General features: G+C 41.3%; 1 protein-coding gene and 1 long non-coding RNA gene across 3 annotated transcripts; one reads left to right on the top strand and one right to left on the bottom strand.

Annotated features, from left to right (window-relative positions):
• Positions 1-877: 877 nt before the first annotated feature.
• LOC135565573 (uncharacterized) lies at positions 878-21773 on the bottom strand. 2 transcript variants are annotated; one of them, XR_010461697.1, is made up of 3 exons: positions 21129-21773; positions 12316-17739; positions 878-3579 (listed from the first exon to the last, which is right to left on the bottom strand). It is a non-coding gene; the product is annotated as an uncharacterized LOC135565573 (long non-coding RNA). The 2 variants fall into 2 exon arrangements; XR_010461696.1 differs by having other exon boundaries at positions 17530-17739; positions 21129-21371.
• Positions 19379-22943, top strand: LOC115113321 (serum amyloid P-component-like). Its single transcript, XM_029640843.2, has 3 exons — positions 19379-19486; positions 19639-19709; positions 22140-22943. Exons 1-3 carry the CDS (start codon positions 19479-19481, stop codon positions 22769-22771), a joined length of 711 nt encoding a protein of 236 aa, XP_029496703.1. The 5' UTR covers positions 19379-19478; the 3' UTR covers positions 22772-22943.
• The last annotated feature ends 2454 nt before the right edge of the window (positions 22944-25397 follow it).

Raw genomic sequence — 25397 nt, 5'->3', positions numbered from 1 at the left:
GCTCTTTGGCAATTAAATTGGTTTGTATTGATTTATTTTTGTACTTTTTACCCCTTTTTCTCCCCAATTTTATGATTTCCAATTGGTAGTTACAGTCTTGTCCCATCACTGCAACTCCCGTACGGACTCGGGAGAGCAAAGGTCGAGAGCCATGCATCCTCCGAAACATGACCCCGCCAAGCCGCTCTGCTTCTTGACATACTGCTGACTTAACCCTTGAAGCCAGCCGCACCAATGTGTCGGAGGAAACACCACACAGCTGGTGACTGAAGTCACAGTACGTCCAGCCGCCTCATGGGTCTCCCGGTCGCGGCCGGTTGCGACACAGCCCAGGATCGAACTTGGATCTGAAGTGATGCGTTGAGCACTGCCTTAGAACACTGCACCACTCAGGAGACATTTTTATTTATAAGGCCATATTGAAGCAGCTCCCATTTTACTTGTGTAACAGCATTGTCCAGCAGACAAATTGAAGCTATTTCCTGCACTCACATGACTGTGTTTTGTTGATTGTGCCTAAGGCCCTTACAGAGCTAGGGGAAAAAGCTATCCAGTTCTCCTCCCCTTCCGCTTGGAACGAGCTTCAAAAAGTCCCTTTTCTCATTTTAACCTAGACAAACTATGATAGAAATTAAGTGGGGGGCTGTTAATGGTTTGACCCTTAGTTTCACCACACTTTCCCAAACCATTTTGCTGTTCAATTTGTAAATGTATGTTTTTTTTAAACTGTAGTGCTTTGTGTTTTATGTTGTAAATGTGTCTCCAACATTGTGTGTTGCTATTGTAAAAGATCTTAATGAGACTAACCTGGTAAATTAAAGGACACAAAAACTAAAGTTGGTGTGAGAAACACAGAGCTGGGCTGGAAGAGCGTCAATTTGGATAGATGAAAATCTTTATTTAACCAGGTAGGCCAGTTGAGAACAAGTTCTCATTTACAACTGCGACCTGGCAAAGATAAAGCAAAGCAGTGCAACAAAAAACAACAACACAGAGTTACACATGAGAAAAACAAAAAGTCAATAACACAATAGAAAAATGTACATACAGTGTGTGCAAATGGAATAAGGAGGTAAGGCAATAAATAGAACATAGTAGCGAAGAAATTACAATTAAGCAATTAACACTGGAGTGATAGACGTGCAGATGATGATGCAAGTAGAAATACTGGTGTGCAAAATAGCAAAAAAAGTAAATAAAAACAATATGGGGATGAGGTAGGTAGTTGGATTGGCTATTTACAGATGGGCTGTGTACAGCTGCAGTGATTGGTAAGCTGCTCAGATAGTTGATGCTTAAAGTTAGTGAGGGAGATATAAATCTCCAACATCCTCGATTTTTGCAATTCGTTCCAATTATTGGCAGCAGAGAACTGGAAGGAAATGCGGCCAAAGGGGGTGTTGGCTTTGGGGATGACAAGTGAGATATACAGTTGAAGTCGGAAGTTTACACACACTTAGGTTGGAGTCATTAAAACTTGTTTTACAACATCTCAAATTTCTTGTAAACAAACTACAGTTTTGGCAAATTGGTTAGGACATCTACTTTGTGCAATTTAACACAGATTATTTCACTTATAACTCACTGTATCACAAATCCAGTGGGTCAGAAGTTTACATACACTAAGCTGACTTTGCCTTTAAACAGCTTGGAAATTTCCAGAAAATTGTGTCATGGCTTTAGAAGCTTCTGATGGGCTAATTGACATAATTTGAATCAATTGGAGGTGTACCTGTGGATGTATTTCAAGGCCTACCTTCAAACTCAGTGCCTCTTTGCTTGACATCATGGGAAAATCAAAAGAAATCAACCAAGACCTCAATAAAAAAAATTGTACACCTCCACAAGTCTGGTTCAGCCTTGGTAGAAATGTCCTAATGCCTGAAGGTACCACGTTAATCTGTACAAACAATAGTACGCAAGTATAAACACCATTGGACCATGCAGCCGTCATACCGCTCAGGAAGGAGACGCGTTCTGTCTCATAGAGATGAACGTACTTTGGTGCGATGGTGACCAGAGAGCTGAGATAAGGTGGAGCTTTACCTAGGAAAGACTTAGATGACCTGCAGCAAGTGGGTTTGGCGACGAATATGTAGCGAGGGCCAGCCGATGACAGCATACAGGTTGCAGTGGTTGGTTGTATATGGGGCTTTGGTGACAAAACGGATGGCACTGTGATAGACTGAATACACTTTGCTGAGTAGAGTGTTGGAGGTTATTTTGTAAATGACATCGCCGAAGTCGAGGATCGGTAGGATAGTCAGTTTTACAAGGGTATGTTCAGCTGCATGAGTGAAGGAGGCTTTGTTGCGAAATAGGAAGCCAATTCTAGATTACATTTTGGATTGGAGATGCTTAATGTGAGTCTGGAAGGAGAGTTTACAGTCTAGCCAGACACCTAGGTATTTGAAGATCTCCACATATTCTAAGAGTAGTGATGCTAGTCGGGCGGGCGGGTCCGGGCATCGCTCGGTTGAAGAGCATGCATTTAGCTTTACAAGCATTTAAGAGTAGTTGGAGGCCACGGAAGGAGTGTTGTATGGCATTGAAGCTCGTTTGGAGGTTTGATAATACAGTGTCGAAAGAAGGGCCAGATGAATACAGAATAGTGTCGTCTGCATAGAGGTGGATCAAGGAATCACCCGCAGCAAGAGCGACATCGTTAATATATATAGAGAAAAGAGTCGGCCCGAGAATGGAACCCTGTGGTACCCCCATAGAGACTGCCAGAGGTTCGGACAGCAGGTCCTCCGACTTCTATCTGGGAAGTAGTTGGTGAACCAGGCGAGGCAGTCATTTGAGAAACCAAGGCCAAGAAACCAACAGAGTCAAAAGCCTTGGCCAGGTTGATGGAGACGGCTGCACAATACTGTCTTTTATTGATGGCGGGTATGATATCGTTTAATACCTTGAGCATGGCTGAGGTGCACCCATGACCAGCTCGGAAACAGGATTGCACAGCGGAGAAGGTACGGTGGGATTTGAAATGGTCAGTGATCTGTTTGTTAACTTGGCTTTCAAAGACTTTAGGAAGGCAGGGCAGGATGGATATAAGCCTGTAACAGATTGGGTCTAGAGTGTCAAATCAAATCAAATCAAATTTATTTATATAGCCCTTCGTACATCAGCTGATATCTCAAAGTGCTGTACAGAAACCCAGCCTAAAACCCCAAACAGCAAACAATGCAGGTGTAAAAGCACGGAGGCTAGGAAAAACTCCCTAGAAAGGCCAAAACCTAGGAAGAAACCTAGAGAGGAACCAGGCTATGTGGGGTGGCCAGTCCTCTTCTGGCTGTGCCGGGTAGAGATTATAACAGAACATGACCAAGATGTTCAAATGTTCATAAATGACCAGCATGGTCGAATAATAATAAGGCAGAACAGTTGAAACTGGAGTAGCAGCACAGTCAGGTGGACTGGGGACAGCAAGGAGTCATCATGTCAGGTAGTCCTGGGACATGGTCGTAGGGCCCAGGCCAGTTGAAACTGGAGCAGCAGCATGGCCAGGTGGACTGGGGACAGCAAGGAGTCATCATGTCAGGTAGTCCTGGGGCATGGTCCTAGGGCTCAGGTCCTCTGAGAGAGAGAAAGAAAGAGAGAAGGAGAGAATTAGAGAACGCACACTTAGATTCACACAGGACACCGAATAGGACAGGAGAAGTACTCCAGATATGTAAGTCGACTTAAATGTAAATGTAAATATAACAAACTGACCCTAGCCCCCCGACACAAACTACTGCAGCATAAATACTGGAGGCTGAGACAGGAGTCACAGCCTTTGAAGAAGGGGATGACCGCGGCAGCTTTCCAATCTTTAGGAATCTCGGACAATACAAAAGAGAGGTTAAACAGACTAGTAATAGGGGTTGCCACACTGGCAGTGGATAATTTTTGAAAGAGAGGGTCCAGATTGTCTAGCCCAGCTGATTTGTACGGGTCCAGGTGTTGCAGCTCTTTCAGAACATCAGCTGTCTGGGTTTGGGTGAAAGAGAAGCTGGGGAGGCTTGGGCAAGTAGCTGTGTGTGTGTGAGGGGGGGGGGGGCTGTTGGCCGGGGTTGGGGTATCCAGGAGGAAAGCATGGCCAGCCGTAGTGAAATGCTTTTTGAAATTCTCAATTATCATGGATTTATCGGTGGTGACAGTGATTCCTAGCCTCCGTCCAGTGGCAGCTGGGAGGAAGTGCTCTTATTCTCCATGGACTTCACAGTGTCCCAAAACTTTTTGGAGTTAGAGCTACATGATGCAAATTTCTGTTTGACAAATCTAGCCTTTGCTTTCCTAACTCACTGTGTGTATTGGTTCCTGACTTGCCTGAAAAGTTGCATATCGCAGGGGCTATTCGATGCTACTGTTGTACGCCACAGGATGTTTTTGTGCTGGTTGAGGGCAGTCAAGTCTGGAGTGAACCAAGGGCTTTATCTGTTCTTAGTTTTACGTTTTTTTAAAGGGCATGCTTATTTAAGATGGTGAGGAAATTACTTTTAAAGAACAACCAGGCATCCTCTACTGACGGGATGAGGTCAATATCCTTCCAGGGTACCTGGACCAGGTCGATTAGAAAGGCCTGATGCAGGCAATGAGGCAGTGATCGCTGAGATCCTGATTGAAAACAGCAGAGGTGTATTCGGTGGGCAAGTTGTTCAGGATAATTTCTATGAGTGTACCCATGTTTACGGATTTAGGGTTGTACCTGGTGGGTTCCTTGATCATTTGGGTGCTATTGAGGGCATCTAGCTTAGATTGTAGGAAGGCCGGGGTGTTAAGCATATCCCAGTTTAGGTCACCTAGCAGAACGAACTCTGAAGATTGATGGGGGTCAACCAATTTACATATGGTGTCCAGGGCACAGCTGGGAGCTGAAGGGGGTCTATAACAGGCGACAACAGTGAGAGACTTATTTCTGCAGAGATGAATTTTTTTAATTAGAAGGTCAAACTATTTTGGCATAGACCTGGAAAGTATGACATAACTATGCTCTCTCTGCAGTATATTGCAACTCCTTCCCCTTTGGTAGTTCTATCTTGATGGAAAATGTTGTAGTTGGGGATGGAAATCTCAGAATATTTGGTGGCCTTCCTTAGCCAGGATTCAGACATGGCATGAACATCAGGGTTGGCAGAGTGTGCTAAAGCAGTGAGTAAAACAAACTTAGTGAGGAGGCTTCTGATGTTAGCATGCATGAAACCAAGACTTTTATGGTTACAGAAGTCAACAAATGAGAGCGCCTGGGGACACACAGGGTCTGGGTTAACCTCTACATCACCCGAGGAACAGAGGAGGGGTAGGATGAGGTAGTGTGTGACGTATTATTATGACTCCATATTGCATTTGATGTAAGTAGAACAATAGTACCAATTCATGCATCTGAGGTGGAGAGACATACTTGACTTTTTAAGGTCATTGTTTAGTCATGCCTATTGCGTAATTCCATTAACCACTTACAATTTATTTTATTATTTTATTTTACCCCCTTTTTCTCCCAAATTGTGATCCAATTACGATCTTGTCTCATCGCTGCAACTCCCCAACGGGCTCAGGAGAGGCGAAGGTCGAGTAATGACCCGCAAAATCGCGCTTCTTAACACCCGCCTGCTTAACCCAGCTGCACCAATGTGTCAGAGGAAACAGAGTTGAAATGACGACAGCCTGCAGGTGCCCAGCCCGGCACAAGGAGTCGCTAGAGCGCGATGAGCCAAGTTAATCCCCCTTGGCCAAACCCAGACGACTCTGGGCCAATTGTACGCCACCCTATGGCACTCCCAGTCACGGCCGGTTGTGACACAGCCTGGGAATGAACCCGGGTCTGTAGTGACACCTCAAGCACAGCAATGCAGTGCCTTAGACCGATGCGTCGCTCAGGAGGCCACAACTTACATTTTATATATCAAAAAAGGCAATGAAAATCTCATAAACATATCTAGGATCCTATTTTGAGCCAGTTTGCAACAGCAGGAAAAGAATCCTGCAGAAACAGGAAATGTGAATTATTATGTGGTTTATAATTATTGGACATTTTTGTAGGCGTTGATACGTTTTAGGTAAGGAAATATGAAGTCTCAAATTTCAAAGCGTAAATTATCATCTTCAGAAGCCTTTCTAAACCTCAAATACACGTTTTAAATTTCCTGCACTGTAGGAAAGTTCTCCTGCAACAGAGTGATCAAATTAAGATCCTACATCTGTTTCAGCTGCTGGATAATGCCCCATATCCTCCTTGGACAGACCCTTTGGCACCCTCTCTCCTTCCCCCTTTGATTCTCTCTCTTCCTCTCCTTTCTCTCTCACACATCCCTTCTGTGGGGTGGTCAGTCTTGGCCCTCTGTTTCCTGGATTATGTGTATCATAGGAAGTCATGGACAGGCCTCCTCTCACTGTCAATCATAAATCACAGAGAGTACAAACTGGTTCAGTAATCACATTGTATTGCGATTACACTGCTGCCCTGTTCGGCGCTGATGCTAAATCTTGGGGCCATGAACTGAAGACTTGTTCTGTGAGAATTAGATGTTCAAAAGAAACACCAAACGTAGCACAATTGTTGGTAACTTTTTATTAATGAATTTGCATAGGAGCAAGAGACTATTGCTAGATTATTCCTCTATGGTATAAATGTACACACACATGAAAATGACTAAGAAACCAGCCAGTTGATCCGAGGTGAGTTGTGTTCTGCAGTCATCTGATCGAAGGCCTCCAGCAACTCACAAACACTCACAAAGAACTTCATTCACCATTGATTATCGCTGGCAGTGTTTTCACTGTTTAATGGGAATCCGCTTTCCTGATTATACCGGCTCCTGACCTCCTCTCTAAACCACATTTACATTACTCCAGTCACCTCTTCCCCTCTTTTCACTGCCCTATCCTCCTTCTAGCGAGAGCACCCTAGTGCCAGCTAAGTCGCCTGAATTGCACGAGACAGCAGACCTTATTAGTATGCATGTAATCTTCTTCTTTGTCGTTGTCTTCTTCTTCTTCTTCTTTCTCTCCCTTTCACTCTCTCCTCCCCTTCTCGGACATATCATGTGCACAATGATATCTCTCAACTTTAGTCATAAATCAACACACACCCATCCTCCTGGAGCAGGGCACACATTTAGACATGTATTCAGCAGCATTCTCTGAATCGGGGAATCTGGATAAGATGGGACAGTTGTGGCTGTTGTAGATGAGACAATATGTCTTTGATGCATTTTGAACAAAGACTTAGGTACATAAGGTAAAATGTAGAAAAATAGATTGTAACTCAATGGGACTAACCTGGATAAATAAACTTTAAAAAAATGGCGCATACTGTATCATGCAGTGATATTTATTCATGATTCAGACAAATATACGTGTGGAGTTTACAATCACATAGCCTCTTTATGGGCAGTACCTTCCCTTTATTTAAATATGTATGTTGAAAATGAGTAAACTGGTGATGGTTGAATTATGCCCTGAGCGCTGTGGTGCAGCTCTGAGCTGAGGACTTCATGTAGCTTTGAGCTCTGTGAAGGAGTGCTAAGCACTCTGTGTGACTTGGAGCTCTGTTTGAGCACTGGGGATTTTTCTGCTCTGTGAGAAACATGAAAATGTTTCGACTGGCAGAGGGTGGAGGGTTTTCTGCTTCGGGGTAATCCTGTGTGATTTTCTGAGACTCAAAAAAAACACACCAAGATCTGCTCGGTATCTTAGCATCCACATGCCAACAACATCTCATTATGTTGTGAGGACTGGAGACATGAAGTGTGATAGTATGAAAGAAAGCGTGAGAGAGGTCTTGAGTCAATCATTTTAAATATACACTCACAATTGATACTGACCAGGGTTTGGACGCTACAAGCTGAACAAGCATGTCCGCTAATTGAGGAAAAGCACCTTTTGTCAATCATTTGTTTATTTTAATAGGCAAGTCAGTTAAGAACACATTTTTATTTTCAATGACGGCCTAGGAACTTTCTTGTTCAGGGGCAGAAGGACAGATTTTCACCTTGTCAGTTCGGGGATTTGATCTTGCAACCTTTCGGTTACATTTCCAACACTCTAACCACTAGGCTACTTGCCACCCCATTCGCTAGCGCTTCATCATCTGAGGCGGTTCGTGATGTTTAACAAGAGGGAGGATTTTTTTTTATTGTTATGAGCATGGTCTCATTTTTATTGCAGCATATTGAATGACTGTCATTCATATTCCATTCACCCAGTTCAATGTAACATTAATAGGTTTAGGCTAATATATGACACTCAAATTGTCCTTATACCCATCATGATGAATAGCCTATGATTGAAAGTTTACAATGTAGGTGCACAGGTCCAAAAAAAAAAAATTGTAATCAAGGTGACAGACATTGACACATTCAATACCACCTTGCACACTGTTGCCTGCATTTGCTGATCTAGATTGTAATCATTAGTCCAACAGTTGCAAATGAGAGTTTCTATTGGACAAATGTAGGTATGTTAATCCCAGTTTCGTTATGTTGGCTTCCGTTTAAGAAACGTTTTTCAACAGAATCGGCAGAATGAATAGGGAAAGGGAAAGGGGGATACCTAGTCAGTTGTACAACTGAATTGCATTCAATTGAAATGTGTCCTCTGAATCAGAGAGGTGCGGGAGGCTGCCATAATCAACACCCACGTCTTCGGCGCCTGGGGGACAGTGGGTTAGCTGCCTTGCTCAGGGGCAGAACTACACATTTTTACCTTGTCAGCTCGGGGATTCGATCCAGCAACCTTTCAGTTACTGGCCCAATGCTCTAACACCCCTGATAACATGCAAACACTGTTTACTTTCATAGCAGTCACATACAAACAGCATGATCATTTTGCTCTTTGTGGAATTCATTCTAGCATCTACGCACTCTCCTCTTCTCACCTTTTCCCTATGCTTGTAGACTTCAGTGCACAACACATCAGATGTCTGTGACCAGGCGAAAAAACCTTTCCAAGCCAAACCTTCATATCATAACTGCTAACATCTACACACAGCCTACATTGTTGTCACCATATTAGCTAACCTCATAGCTGTCAACATAGCTACTAGAACTAATGTGTTAGTAAACCCACTACAATCATGCAGTACAGTGCAGAGTCAGCAAGTAGTTTAGCAGTTACATTAGCGGGCACCGGTGGCAATAAATGAATAAAACCAAAAGCTTATGTCACATTCTCACAGGTGTGACTCATTACCATGTTAATGCAGGAAGCAATATCATTGGTTAAATTGTATGTTCCCTACTTGTATTTAACCTCTTGAATCTAGTGGGCACTATTTTCATTTTTGGAAAAATAACTTTCCCAAAGTAAACGGCCTATTTCTCAGGACCAGATGCTAGAAGTTGCAAATAATTGACAGCTTAGGATAGAAAACACTCTAAAGTTTCCAAAACTGTAAAAATTATGTCTGTGAGTATAACAGAACTGATATTGCAGGAGAAATCCTGAGGAAAATCCAATCAGGAAGTGACTCATATTTTGAAACCTTTGCGTTCCTATGCATCCCTATTGACCATTGAAAGGGATATCATCCAGATTCCCTTTTCTACGTCTTCCCTAAGGTGTCTACAGCCTTTAGACGCAGTTTCACGCCTTTATATTGAAGAATGAGCGTAAACGACCACATTGCGTAAGTGGCCAGCTGATGGCTCTCAGAGTGATTCTTGCGTAAAAGAGAGAGTTAGCCATTTTTCCTCCCAGTCCTACTGAAAAGCCAACTGTCCCGGTTGATATATTATCAAATAGATATTTGAAAAACACCTTGAGGATTGGTTATAAAAAACGTTTGCCATGTTTCTGTCGATATTATGATATTATTAATTTTGATTTTTTTCTGAACATAACATGACAAACAAACGGAGGTATTTTGGGTATAAAAATAACCTTTATGGAACAAAAGGAACATTTGCTGTCTAACTGGGAGTCTCGTAAGTGAAAACATCCGAAGATCATCAAAGGTAAACGGTTAATTTGATTGCTTTTCTGATTTTCGTGACCAAGCTTCCTGCTGCTAGCTGGACATAATGCTATGCTAGGCTATCGATAAACTTACACAAACGCTTGTCTTGCTTTCGCTGTAAAGCATCATTTCAAAATCTGAGACAACAGGGTGATTAACAAAAGGCTAAGCTGTGTTTCGCTATATTTCACTTGTGATTTCATGAATATGAATATTTCTAGTAAGATTATTTGACTGTTGCGCCATGCTAATTAGTGTAGTTGATGACAATTATCCCGGATCCTGGATGGGTAGTTCCAATTAAACCTCCCTATTTTTGTGTTCTAGGTGGCCACCCACCGGAAGTGATGCAGTCCAGAGGAACGGTGGAGCCCTGTCTGTAGAGAGCATGCGGTGGGATTTTGGTGAGAACACATGGCTACTGGGGATTGTGATATGAACAGTTTAAAGAAAAGGGAAGCCTGCCTCCTGGGCTGCCTCGTCTGCTGTGTCCCCTTTTTGGTCCTTGTTTTTTTGGATTGTTTGTAGTTTCATTATTAACTTGTAACTTGCATTTGCTTCAAATGTGTTCCTGAGCCAGAGAATGGTCACTGTAACTAAACAGAGGAAAAGTACATTCTTAACCTAATGGAGCCATGCCTTATTTATTAAACCCAGATCCAAAATAACCTGTCACTTTCCCACCATGTGACACTTACCTTGACTCCAGGTTTGGATAGCCAGCTAGCTAACATAGCATCCCTCTCTGTTTGAGCTGGGTATTTGAGTAGGCTAAACTTGCTAGCTGCATTCGCTAGCTAACTGAAATTGGGGGGGAGGGGGGACTTCTCCTTCATTTTTAAATAAATAAATTTGCTCAACTATTGTCTTTCTCTCTCTTTGAGTCAACTACTCACCACATTAGCTAGCTGTAGCTTATACTTTCAGTACTAGATTAATTCTCTGATCCTTTGATTGGGTGGACTACATGTCAGTTCATGCTACAAGAGCTCTGATAGATTGGAGGATGTCCTCCGGAAGTTGTTATAAATACTGTGTAAGTCTATGGAAGGGGGTGAGAACCATGAGCTCCCTACAGGTGCTGTTGCGGCAACTACTAAGCTTTTTTATCATTATTATTTGACAAAACATTGATCAGCCAATAGAACCGCATTGAATAACAGCTTCATACATGTATAAAGAGTCAAAAAGGTTTGTTCTGAAATGTCTGTATATCTGAGAGTTATAAGAAAGATCAGGAAACTTTTTGTTTTGTTGTTTATGTATTTATGTATTTTAGGCACTAAACTATCTTCATGTATACTTCCATTCATTTTCTTTAACTGGTACCTGGCTACCTTCAGGCTAGTCTTGTGAGGCAAAACAACCGACATGTACGTGTTCATGAGATACTCACCTTTCCACAGAGGGGTCACATTAGTGTGCAGCCCAAATGATTCAGATGCTACAGACAGAAGATGGCTAATCAGATGTACCAACTTCAAACGAGTCCTGTGACGCTTGTGGAGGTCGTAAAACATAATAGTTTGTGTGCAAAACTGTTCGGACTCTGCTGACTTTTTTTAGTGAGAAGACCGATTTTCGGGATGTCTCATGGTCTGACAAACATCGCTCAAGCTCTGCCACCTTTCACCGCAGATGCGGAAGGGCACCATCGGTGGATGCAGTAGATTGCGATGCAGCCCAAGTGTAGCGATTGTTGTTAGGAGAAGAGGACCAAGATGCAGCGTGGTAAGTATTCATAATACTTTTAATAAATACGAATACTTGAACAAAACACGACAAACCAACAGTTCTGCAAGGTGCAATACACACAAAACAGAAAACAACTACCCACAACCCATAGTGGGAAAACAGGCTGCCTAAGTGTGGTTCTCAATGAGAGACAACGACAGACAGCTGTCCCTGATTGAGAACCACACCCGGCCAAAAACACAGAAATACAAAAACATAGAAAAAAGAACATAGAACGCCCACCCTAGTCACACCCTGGCCTAACCAAAATAGAGAATAAAAAGCCTCTCTATGGCCAGGGCGTGACACCAAGCTTAAATTTATGGATTTTGATGGGGATTATTTTATTATGCTATTTCATTTTCACTGGGCTGTGGACATTGACTGAAGGGGGTTAAATTATTTGATGACGTAAATATATTTAGTATAGTTTTATCTAAAAAGGATAACTTTTTAAATGTTTCACTATTATTATTTTTATATTATTCACTGAGGATGGTCCTCCCTTTCCTCCACACACACACACACTCATGGCATGTGTTAGATATATTATTCATGTGCTGTATATGTGGACTTTGTGTACATGCACTGCAGTAAGTTGAGCTTGGGGGCTGTTAGTAATGCTGACTGTTTGACTGTACCTCCACTCTATCCTGGTGAAGAATGGGCCTGTCACAGCCCCAGAACAGTTCCCAGCTGTAGGCCAGTGTGATTGAGACGCAGGGTTCTGGTAACTGGGCCTGACACACAGTAAGGAGAAAGCGTTCAGAGCCACATCTATCATGCTGTAGCCAGGATCTGCTAGCCCCCCAAATCAGGCCAGAAACGATCCACAGCCTGGCCTGCTAAGCCCACCGACACAGTGTTCAGTACCATTTAGACCAGGGGTGTGAAACTAATTTTGCCCCGGGGGCCATATTTGGTATTCAATGCGTTCTGGAAGTCCGCACTGAATTTTTTGTATATTTCTCCACTGTAAAAATGTGTAAAGAATTATCCTCTTTCCATCGCTTTGGGAATTGTATATGTTCTGTGACTGTCTAGCTTTCATTTCAGTAAATATTAGAGAGCTGGACACAGTCAGGAAACTGTAGGAATGTAGGTCCATTATCATGTCTACGTAGTTTATATTTGGTTTAAGTAATTGTTTATATACAATACCGTTCAAAAGTTTGGGGTCACTTAGAAATGTCCAGGTTTTTGAAAGAAAAGCACATGTTTTGTCCATTACAATAACATAAAATTTATCAGAAATACAGTGTAGACATGGTTAATGTTGTAAATTACTATTGTAGCCGGAAAATCTACATAGGTGTAGAGGCCCATTATCAGCAACCATCACTCCTGTGTTCCAATGGCACGTTGTGTTAGTTAATCCAAGTTAGAAAACCCTTTGCAATTATGTTAGCACAGCTGAAAACTGTCGTGCTAATTAAAGAAGCAATAAAACTGTCCTTCTTTAGACTCGTTCAGTATCTGGAGCATCAGCATTTGTGGGTTCGATTACAGGCTCAAAATGGCCAGAAACAAAGTCTTTCTTCTAAAACTCATCAGTCTATTCTTGTTCTGAGAAATTAAGGTTATTCCATGCGAGAAATTGCCAAGAAACTGAAGATCTCGTACACCGCTGTTTACTACTCCCTTCACAAAACAGCGCAACCAGAATAGAAAGAGGAGTGGGAGGCCCCGGTGCACAACGGAGGAAGAGGACAAGGACATTAGAGTGTCTAGTTTGAGAAACAGACGCCTCACAGTCCTCAACCGGCAGCTTCATTAAATAGTACTCGCAAAACACCAGTCTCGACGTCAACAGCAAAGAGGCGACGCCGGGATGCTGGCCTTCTTTAATCAGCACAACTGTTTTCAGCTGTGCTAATATAATTGAAAAAGGATTTTCTAATGATCAATTAGCCTTTTAAAATTATACACTTGGATTAGCTAACACAACGTGCCATTGGAACACAGGAGTGATGGTTGGTGATAATGGGCCTCTACGCCGATGTAGATATTCCATAAAAAATCGGCCATTTCCAGCTACAATAGTCATTTACAACATAAACAATGTCTACACTGTATTTCTGATCAATTTGATGTTATTTTAATGGACAAAAAAAATGCTTTTCTTTCAAAAACCTGGACATTCTAAGTGACCCCAAACTTTTAAGAGATGCAGGGTTCTGGTAACTGGGCCTGACACACAGTAAGGAGAAAGCGTTCAGAGCCACATCTATCATGCTGTAGCCAGGATCTGCTAGCCCCCCAAATCAGGCCAGAAATCAGGCCAGAAACGATCCACAGCCTGGTCTGCTAAGCCCACCGACACAGTGTTCAGTACCATTTAGACCAGGTAGTGTATATATACAGTACCAGTCAAAACTTTGGACACATCTACTCATTCAAGGGGTTTTCTTTATTTGTACTATTTTATACATTGTAGAATAATAGTGAAGACTTCAAAACTATGACATAACACATATGGAATCATGTAATAACCAAAAAAGCGTTAAACAAATCAATATATATTTTATGTGTGAGATTCTTCAAAGTAGCCACCATTTGCCTTGATGACAGCTTTGTACATCCTTGGCATTATGGGTTATTGTGTGTAGGTTGATGAGGAAATATTTTTTTAATCCATTTATCAACGAGGCTGTAATGTAACAAAACGTGGGGAAAGGGAAGGAGTCTGAATAGTTTCCCAATGCACTGTACACTACTTGAGGCCGAGGCTGTTATTCACCCAGACCCAGACCAGATTGGGATTAAACCAGACCCTCCAGCAGAAAAAGACTCTGGTTCCTGTGTTTGGTTTGTGTGTTTGGCAGGCGTCCTGAATAGGGAGGGCAGGGCAGGACGGGCGCCCAGGGGAGAGATGAGACTTCCCAGTGAAAGAGCCGCAATAATGGGGAATTTCACGGCTGCTGGTTAGGATTGGAACCCCCTGAAAGGACCAGTCTGTGTGAACATCAGCCCCCGCCTGGGGGGGTCACCATTGTTGGGGTACGGAGTGGGGACATGGGAGTGACATCATCATCATTAATGCCAATGAGAACAACAGCTGTCTCATAGAGCTATTCATACTTTCTGATATTAAGTCTACAGAATCAGTTATGGTTCATGTATTACTGCTGTATTGTCAACTATCACAAACAATATCTAGCCCTTGGCAATAACTGAAATTGAGTCTCCAAAAGTTGGTTTGTGTGCTTGAATGGAGCTCTCTCTCCCTCTTTCGCTGTATCGCCCGCTTGGGCTCTCTCATCTCTCACTCTCTCTCTCGCTCTGAAAGGATGGGTTGTTGTACTCTGAAAAAAGCATGTGTCCCTCTTTTCTGAGCTAGAGATTCAAACAGACCTGGGGTTCTTTTAGGTCACTGCTGCCATTCTCTGTTCTGTGCACCAGCAGCCTCATCAGCCAATCAGATCCCTACATGATGTTTGAAGTTCTTTAACACAAAGAAGTTCTTTGAAGTTATTCATTGTGACAGTGCTCTGTTGAGTCAGCTGACATCGTCAACCCTTACGCACAGAAGCGGAGCTTATATTTGAACCCCAAAGTAGGCTATGTCATGGTGGGTTTTCTACTTTTCCATCTTGGAATTGCTCTCAGACCATCTGGACAGTTTATTTTGAGACTTTTACCTTTATTTAACTAGGCCAGTCAGTTAAGAACAAATTCTTATTGATGATGACGGCCTACACCAGCCAAACCAGGACGACGCTGGGCCAATTGTGCGCTGCCCTATGGGACTCCCAATCACAGCCGGTTGTGATCCGTTGAATCTTTGTTTTTTTCCTGGTGTGAGCAGTGGGTGACGTGGCAGGAATGGGCTGATCAAACGTTGACTAGCCTGCATGATTTGTTCCGATTTGTTCTGATTTGTTCCGCTGGCTTGTACAAACACAGCCCCCTCTGGCTCCCTCAGAAAGCATCAGAGGAAGAAAAGATGGTGTGAATATATATATATATATATATATATATAAGGTGAAAGCATATACAGTACATTTGTAGGTATTTATTTGGACAGTGAAGCTAAAACTTTTAATTTGGCTCCATACTCCAGCATTTTGGATTTGACAGTACAGAATAATGTCACCTTGTATTTGAAGGTATGTTCATACATATCTTTTTTACCGTTTAGAAATGAAAGCACCTTATGTATCTTTTCCCAACCCATCTGAAGGTGTCATAAGTATTTGGACAAATTCACTTATATGTGTATTAAAGTCTCATATTCCTAGCACGCAATGACCTTATCAAGTTTGTGACTCTACAAACTTGTTGGATGCATTTGCAGTTTGTTTTGGTTGTGTGTCAGATTACGCAATATAAATGAATGTTAGATAATGTACACTAAGTGTACAAAACATTTAAGAATACCTTCCTATTATTGAGTTGCGCTTCTGCCCTCAGAACCGCCTCAATTCGTCGGGGCATGGACTCTACAAGGTGTCAAAGCGTTCCACAGGGATGTTGGCCCACGTTGACTCCAATGCTTCCCACAGCTGTTTCAAGTTGGCTGGATGTCCTTTGGGTGGTGGACCATCTTTGATACACATGGGAAACTGTTGAGCGTGAAAAACCTGGCACCTACTACCATACCCCATTCAAAGACACTTAAATCTTTTGTCTTTCCCATTCACCCTCTTAATGGCACACATACACAATCCACAATCCGTCTCATTTGTCTCAAGGCTTAACAATCCTTCTTTAACAAGTCTCCTCCCCTTCATCTACACTGATTGAAGTGGATTTAACAAGTGACATCAACAAAGGATCATAGTTTTCCCCTAAATTGACTTGGTCAGTCTGTCATTTTAGAGTCATTTTTATTGTAAATATGAATAGAATATGTTTCTGAACACTTCTACGTTAATGTGAATGCTATCATGATTACGGATATCAATGGATGAATTGTGAATAATGATGAGTGAGAATGTTACAGAGGCACAAATATCATACCAAACTCCGTTCTTGTGTTGGTAACATTATATAAAATGCATTTCTTTGATCTCAGATGGTGATGTTCATTATCTGTATGGTGAATAAAGTGCTTAAATATAGTGAGTCTGTCGCCTTACAGTTAAGGATGGCCATCCTGCTAACTGATATAAGGTACATGTGCAAGAGGTCTTGTGTTGGTACATATTTTGTAGCAGCATGGTAAAGTGTGTCTAGAGTGTGCAGGTAACACCCTGGGCCATTCATGTACGGAACATCACCAAAGGCGACCAAACAAAAGGCGACAACAAAGTCTTTCCTTGCTTGAAATGAAAAACAAGACTTGTTCCTAAATTAAAAGGGAGCTGTAGAATGTGCACCTTAAAGGACATAGTTTAATCAAGGTGAAATCCCAAGTACTTGTATGAGGACACCACCAATACTATCTCAAAGGTATTTGTCAATGGCCTTTTCTCATTTGCATTCTCCTCGCGTCCTCTGTCCTCATCTCCTTCTCAAAACTCATTGGATGAGAAAGCAAGAGGTCCCACCCCTCTGACCTTTTCTCCAATGGGTTTTGAGAAGGAGACAAGGAAAGAGAAGAAAGGACTTGAGGAGTATACAATTGAGAAAAGGCCTGTGTGTCTGTCATTTGACATATTCTGTATACATCAAAGGAGGTTGGTGGAACCTTAAATGGGGAGAACGGGCTCATGTTAATGACTGGAGCAGAATTAGTGGAATGGTATCAAATGCTATCCCATTTGTTCCGTTCCGGCCATTATTGTGAGCCGTTCTCCCTTCAGCAGCCTCCTGAGGTATGTATGTATGTATGTATGAGTTGAAGTCGGAAGTTTACATACACCTTAGCCAACTACATTTAAACTCAGTTTTTCTTCAACCAGCATGCCTACCACATCATTCTGTAGAGATACGCCATCCCATCTGGTTTGCGCTTAGTGGGACTGTTATTTGTTTTTCAACAGGACAATGACCAAACACACCTCCAGGCTGTGTAAGGGCTATCTGACCAAGAAGGAGAGTGATGGAGTGCTGCATCAGATGACCCGGCCTTCACAATCATCCAACCTCAACCCTGTTGAGCTGGTTTGGGATGAGTTGGGCTGCAGAGATAAGGAAAAACAATCAACAAGTGCTCAGCATATGTGGGAACTCCTTCAATGCTGTTGGAAAAGCATTCCTCATGAAGCTGGTTGAGAGAATGCCAAGCGTGTGCAAAGCTGTTATCAAGTCAAAGGGTGGTTCCTTTGAAGAATCTCAAATCTAAAATATATTTTGATTTGTTTAACACTTTTTGGTCATTAAATGATTGCATCCTGTTTCCATGGATCATCTTTGAGATGTTTCTACAACTTGATTGGAGTCCACCTGTGGTAAATTCAATTGATTGGACATGATTTGGAAAGGCACACACTTGTGTATATAAGGTCCCTAAGCCATAAGGTAGAAGGAATTGTCCATAGAGCTCCGAGACAGGATTGTGTCGAGGCAAAGATCTGAGGCAGGGTTCCAAATGTTTTTTTGCAGCATGCAAGGTCCCCAAGAACACAGCGGCCTCCATCATTCTTAAATGGATGAAGTTTGGAAACACCAAGACTCTTCCTAAAGCTGGCTGTCTGGCCAAACTGAGCAATCAGGGGAGAAGGGCCTTGGTCAGGGAGGTGAGTAAGAACCTGATGGTCACTCTGACACAACTCCAGAGTTCCTCTGTGGAGATGGGAGAACCTTCCACAAGGACAACCATCTCTGCAGCACTCCACCAATCAGTCCTTAACCTGTAGTGACACTCCATCCCGTGAACGGGACCGTTGTCATCATCTGACACTAATTAGCATAACGCAACGGACATAAATCTTCCTAGAAATTATTCCTATTCATGAAAATCACAAGTGAAATATATTGGAACACAGCTTAGCCTTTTGTTAATCACCCTGTCATCTTTTCTAGCGTTGCTTTACAGCCAATGTGTGTGCTCTATTCATTCTATTTCTAACTTCAACATGTAGTTCCAGATACAGCCCTGCCATTAGTTGAAGGTAGCCAATCCAATAGTTTTAGAAAAGTGGTCACTTCCTGAGATCTGTGTTCAAATAATTATTTTAAGTAGTTGCTTTCTCAGATCTCTATTCAAATAGTTTAAAGACGTAGTCACTTTCTGAGATCTGTATTAAACCTGTTTCTCAACTGGTAAGCATTGGCGTTCACTCCTGGGGAAAAAGTGTTCAAGGAGACAAGTTCATTTAACTGCTAGCAAAACAAAAGCAATAATCATTCACCAGGTATTGATAATGTTGTGTTTTATAAATTACAATGACAATAGTCATAATTGTATATACATGGCACCTTTCACTCTAAAAGTCATTGTACAAATCAGTATTCATCTGTATTAAAGTGAATATGTTTGATGCCAGAAAGAAAACAGAAGAAGCTCTGATAATAGTAGTGCAATACTATCTCATACTAATTGTCTGGTGTCTTTATTTTAGAATGTGTATGCAGATGAACTCTGTGCAAAGTGCAACGTTTGTTATTTTCAGAGGAGAATGAAACAGAAAAAGCATGATGTGTTTATTGACTTTTTCCCAGTGTGTGTCTACACAGGTTGTTGTGTAAACAGAGGTGAATAACCTTGCAGGTTTGATTGAATCTGAGTGATAAACATTAACAACCCCAAATTCCCCTGAAATGACACTGATGACACAAGTGGGAGTTGTATGTACTGTATTATTCCCCATTGGTCAGGAATCATTACACCCCTGCTAACCGTTGATTTAAAAAGAGGAAAACAGAGGAGGTTTCAGGTGAAACTGGTTTGCTTCCCTTCATCAGGATTCCCAAAAATATGGAGAGGTAATTTTCAATCCCGATGACTTCTGTGAACTCCAGTCAATTCAGCATCATTTATACATTTCTTTTAGCAAAGAACTCAGAATGGTTCTTGAAGGCTGATTTAATAATAGTAAGTGTGATACTGTCAGTGATTTGTTGCTCTCTTTCTACAGTGCACTCAATCTAACGGGGAAGCTGGTGTTTTTCCTGGTCCTGATCTATGGCTGTTATGGTGACCTTCAAGGTGAGAGTTTCTTTGAGAGAGATTTTATTCTTACCCTGGTAACAGTCTATGGGCAAGGTTTGACAGAAACCCATGCTTTGGTTTAGTTTACTTGGACACTGTTTCGTAGACCTGGAATAACGTTTAAACTATGTTTTGTGAATGCTACTATTTTTCAGGGGGAACAAATAGTTTCTTTGGAGACGACTACAACTATTTGAATACAGATCTCAGAAAGTGACTACCTTTCAAAACTAGTTTAACACAGATCTCAGGAAGTGACTACCTTTCAAAACTAGTTTAACACAGATCTCAGGAAGTGACTACCTTTCAAAACTAGTTTAACACAGATCTCAGGAAGTGACTACCTTTCAAAACTAGTTTAACACAGATCTCAGGAAGTGACTACCTTTCAAAACTAGTTTAACACAGATCTCAGAAAGTGACTACCTTTCAAAACTAGTTTAACACAGATCTCAGGAAGTGACTACCTTTCAAAACTAGTTTAACACAGATCTCAGAAAGTGACTACCTTTCAAAACTAGTTTAACACAGATCTCAGGAAGTGACTACCTTTCAAAACTAGTTTAACACAGATCTCAGTGACTACCTTTCAAAACTAGTTTAACACAGATCTCAGGAAGTGACTACCTTCAAAACTAGTTTAACACAGATCTCAGAAAGTGACTACCTTTCAAAACTAGTTTAACACAGATCTCAGGAAGTGACTACCTTTCAAAACTAGTTTAACACAGATCTCAGGAAGTGACTACCTTTCAAAACTAGTTTAACACAGATCTCAGGAAGTGACTACCTTTCAAAACTAGTTTAACACAGATCTCAGAAAGTGACTACCTTTCAAAACTAGTTTAACACAGATCTCAGGAAGTGACTACCTTTCAAAACTAGTTTAACACAGATCTCAGAAAGTGACTACCTTTCAAAACTAGTTTAACACAGATCTCAGGAAGTGACCACTTTTCTAAAACTATTGGATTGGCTGCCTTCAACTAATGGCATAAATAAATAGAGCACACACAATCTCCTATACTATTCCAATCTTCAATCTGACAGTCATTTTTGATCTACACAATACATTTCTATCTGAACATTTTGTAAAGGTCCATTCTCCTGAATGTCAATTTCCTCAGGTGTACATAATAAAATCAAACCAATTAACAAATTATGTTTTGTACAGATGCAGTAAGTATAAGTAAGTTGTTATACTTAACTACTTTACTGTTTGACTCTTTCAACATGCCACTGAAAAGGTTCAAGGTTCAATTCAAAGCCATTTGCAAACAGCAAGTTGGATGCTTAGCAAAAGCAACTGTGAACCCCTTCGTCATCTGAGGGTGTGTTCTTGTTTCAAACACACACTATACCAACTTTAAAGGGATAGTTTATACAGAATACAAACTAACAGGATTGTCCACCTACCTTGGTTGTAGTTGATTCAAGAAGACAGTTTTGGGATATTTAGTTTCCTTTCGACACGTGATAGACATATTTGGTTACTGTTAGCATTCTCACTTAACATTAACCTGTTCTTGTGCCTGTGTAATAAAACTGTTACTACTTTTGGAGCAACCTTTATTATTAGCTTGTTGATACATAATACTTTGGCAATTGCATAACAATGAGCTGAGAATCTTTGTAACTACTAGGAATAGTGACTGTTCCTTATTCCACTTGTGTAATAATTCCATTATGAAATTCTGAAGCAATTTCCAATGTCCTATATAGCAACACTGTTGCTATTGTAACAATCAGAAAGTTACTTCACATGTCTTGGAACTTGATGTCAAGTGATACTGAATTACCTTATGTCTCACTCTTTATGAAAATATAATTATTAGTCATTTTGAAGATGCATATCTAAAAGCTCTCCAAACCATGTGCTTATGATCATATATTTAGACGAGTTCAACTAACTGTTGTAGTTTTTTGGTTCTTCATCAAATATTTGGCAGCCATCAAATAATGTTTTATTTTGTTTTCATATGACTTGCACATATTCAAATACCTTCAAATATTATTTGGTTTTATGAGAGGTATTACAAAATAATTTTCTGAGACCTGCATTTCCTTTGCCTTTAGTTGAAACGCTATATAAACTATATTCGACTACCTCAAGTATTTGAAAAGTTTGTATTTACAAATAAACTACAAAATACAACTATTTTCTACCCAGGTCTGCAGTTACCAAAACTTTTTTGCAGTTGTGGCACAAATCCGATGCAAGTCAATAGTCCCGATATTAAAAATGTTTGGGCTTCATGTCCAAATAATCTAGAAGTAACTTCATCGAGCGACACAATACATTTTAGATGATTTGGACGTGAAGCCTTAACATTTCTAATATTGTGACTATTAACTCGCATTGGACTGACTTGCAGGTTTGTTTTAACATTATTTAATGGTGAGTTTGACTCTCTCCATGTCCTACAGATCTCTCAGGTAAGGTGTTCGTAATCCCAATGACGACAAGCACCTCACACGTAAAGCTCCATGCCAACGGCTCAAAGCCCATTTCTGCTATGACCATGTGTCAGAGGTTCAACTCTGAGCTAGAACGAGGCCAGTCCCTTTTTTCTCTGGCAACCCAGTCTCATGACAATGATTTGTTGTTGTACAAACGCTCCATGGGTGTGTACCGAGTGCATATCAGGGGAGATAAACTGGATTTCTTCAGTTTGCCAGATTCCAAAAATGAATGGATCTCCATCTGCTGGACCTGGGACTCTAAAACTGGTCTGACCCAGCTGTGGGTTAATGGGAAGCGTAGTGCACGGAAGATTCTTAAACCTGATGCATCTGTAACTGGAACACCAAGTATAATGTTAGTTCAAGAGCAAGACAGTTATGGCGGAGGTTTTGATACCTCACAATCCTTTGTGGGGGAAGTTACTGACGTCCACTTCTGGGACAGTGTCATCTCTCCCTGTGAAATACAAATGTATATGGAGTTGAATAGATTTACTCCAGGAAATATTCTCAACTGGAAAGACTTGCAGTTCAGTATTGAGGGAAAAGTATTCATAGAGAAAAGTGAATTTAAAAATGAATGTTATAATTATTAGCAAAAAAATTTGCTCAGATGTGATCAGCATTCTTATGTATTTAGTTGGTTCCTGAAAATGGACTGAATACACATTTACAAGTAGAGAATGTAACATAAGATGCATGTTTGTTGTTCTGCTGTGTCATACTGTTGTTTATGTCTTGAATCAAATCAATAAATCCTTGATTTTAGATTTTCTCTGCTCATGACTCATTGCTGACATAAAAAGGAAATAAACAAAAATGATAATGCTGTTATTATGGATGACCAGTCCTTGCATCCATAGCTCTGCCTTCATGGCTCTGTCTATGAATTTGAGAGCGGTTACAGATCTCCAGGCCCATCCCTCAGCTTTTTACCAAATCAGAGGTGGGGTGACCGCTTTGTTAGTGTTAAAAGGATTCTAGCTTTAAAGACCTAAACGTTGACTCAGAAATGCATGAAGTGAGGCTAAACATCTCTGTTACGTTGGTCCTGTAGCTACCACATTGTAGGTCGCTTTCCCCTGCTCAGACGTTGCATGCATCAAACAATAGTTTCGTGCCACGTAATTGACTGTGTCATAGGGCACCAGATTGCTGTAACATTTGATGTGAAATACCTATCCAGGCTTATTAAGATGTGGCATGCGTCAGCAACGCCTGGACAGAGGAAGGCGCTCTACATGTGACTGTGTGAGAGCCAAGTCTGGCATCTCTCTCATCTCATCAGTATCGATGTAGCTGTTGTTGGAGAGAAAGTCTGCCAGCCGCCTAGCTCCAGTGCTGAAGAAGAGCTTCCCTTCGATACTGAGCAAGGAGATGATCCTGCACTGGTCGATTAGGGTTGCAAACTTCTGGTAATGTTCCCAAAAGTCCCAGGGGTACCAGAAATCCTAGATCTCTCTAAATAATAAAGGATAATATCAAAAAATATACAGTGCTTTCGGAACGAATTCAGACCAGTTATTCTAAAATGTATTAAAAACAAACATCAGCAATCTACACAAAATACCCTATAATGACAAGTGATAAAGTGATAAAAGGTTTATAGAATTTGTTTGCACATTTTTGTATATTTATATATATATATATAATGTTATTTACATAAGTATTCATACATAAGACTCGAAATTGAGCTCAGGTGCATCCTGTTTCTATTGATCGTTGTTGAGATATTTCTACAACTTGATTGAAGTCCACCTGTGGTAAATTAAAATGATTGCACATGATTTGGAAATGCACACACCTGTCTATATAAGGTTCCACAGTCGACACAGCATGTCAGAGTAAAAACCAAGCCATGAGGTCAAAGGAATTGTCTGTAGAGCTCCGAGAGAGGATTGTGTCAAGGCAAATATTTTGGGAAGGGTACCAAAACCGTTCTGCTGCATTAATTTTCCTCAAGAACACTGTGGCCTCAAGACTCTTCCTTGAGCTGGCCGTCCAGCCAAACTGAGAAATTCGGGGAGAAGGAGTTTGGTCAGGGAGGTGACCAAGAAACAGATGGTCACCCTGACAGAGCTCTAGAATTCTTCTGTGGAGATGGGAGAACCTTCCAGAAGGCCAAACATCTTTGCAGCACTTCACCAATCAGCGCTTAATGTTAGAGTGGCCAGACGGAAGCCACTCCTCAGTAAAAGGCATATGACAGCCCACTTGGAGTTTGCCAAAAGGCACCTAAAGGACTCTCAGATCATGAGAAACAAGATTCTCTGGTATAATGAAACCAAGATTTAACTCTTTGTCCTGAATATCCAGAGTCACGTCTTGAGGAAACCTGGCACAATCCCTATTGTGAAGCATGGTGGTGACAGCATCGTGCTTTGGGGATGTTTTTCAGCGGCAGGGTCTGGGAGTCCAGAGGGAAAGATAAATGGAGCAAAGTACAGAAAGATCCTTGGTGAAAACCTGCTGCAGAGCGCTCAGGACCTCAGACTGGGGTGAAGGTCCAAGTTCCAAAAGAACAACAACTCTAAGCACACAGCTAAGACAACGCAGGAGTGGCTTCGGGAGAAGTCTCTGAATGTCCTTGAGTGGCCAAGCCAGAGCCCAAACTTGAACCCGATCGAACATCTCTGAAGAGACCTGAAAATAGCTGTGCAGCGACGCTCCCATCCAACGTGACAGAGCTTGAGAGGATCTGCAGAGACGAATGGGAGAAAGTCCCCAAATACAGATCTGCCACGCTTATAGCATAATACCCACAAAGACTCAAGGCTGTTATCGCTGCCAAAGGTGCTTCAACAAAGTACTGAAAAAAGGGCCTGAATACTTATGTAAATGTACTATTTCAGTTTTTTATTTGTGATACATTTGCAAAAAAATACATAAACCTGGTTTTGCTTGGTCATTATGGGGTATTGTGTGTAGATTGATAGATTAGATTCGATTATAACAAGGTTGTAATGCAATTTTGGGGGGAAAAATTCAAGGGGTCTGAATACTTTACGAATGCACTGTATGATGCGACTATAGGCTATTGAGGATTTGAAAAAGTCACAATAAAAGTTTGCCTCAGGTTGCATACGCTGTTCCCTTATCAAATGATCATATTGTCACCCATCAGCCTGCTCTCAAAAAGTACAGAAACGACACACGTCAAATCAGCAGCTTGCTCAACTAAATCTTTTAGTTTTAGTGGAAATTGGATCACAAAAATCTACC

This window comes from Oncorhynchus nerka, linkage group LG28 (assembly GCF_034236695.1).
Source record: "Oncorhynchus nerka isolate Pitt River linkage group LG28, Oner_Uvic_2.0, whole genome shotgun sequence".
Taxonomy (NCBI): Eukaryota; Metazoa; Chordata; class Actinopteri; order Salmoniformes; family Salmonidae; genus Oncorhynchus; species Oncorhynchus nerka.
Note: the sequence above shows the minus strand (reverse complement) of the source record. Positions and strands in the feature narration are given on the sequence as shown.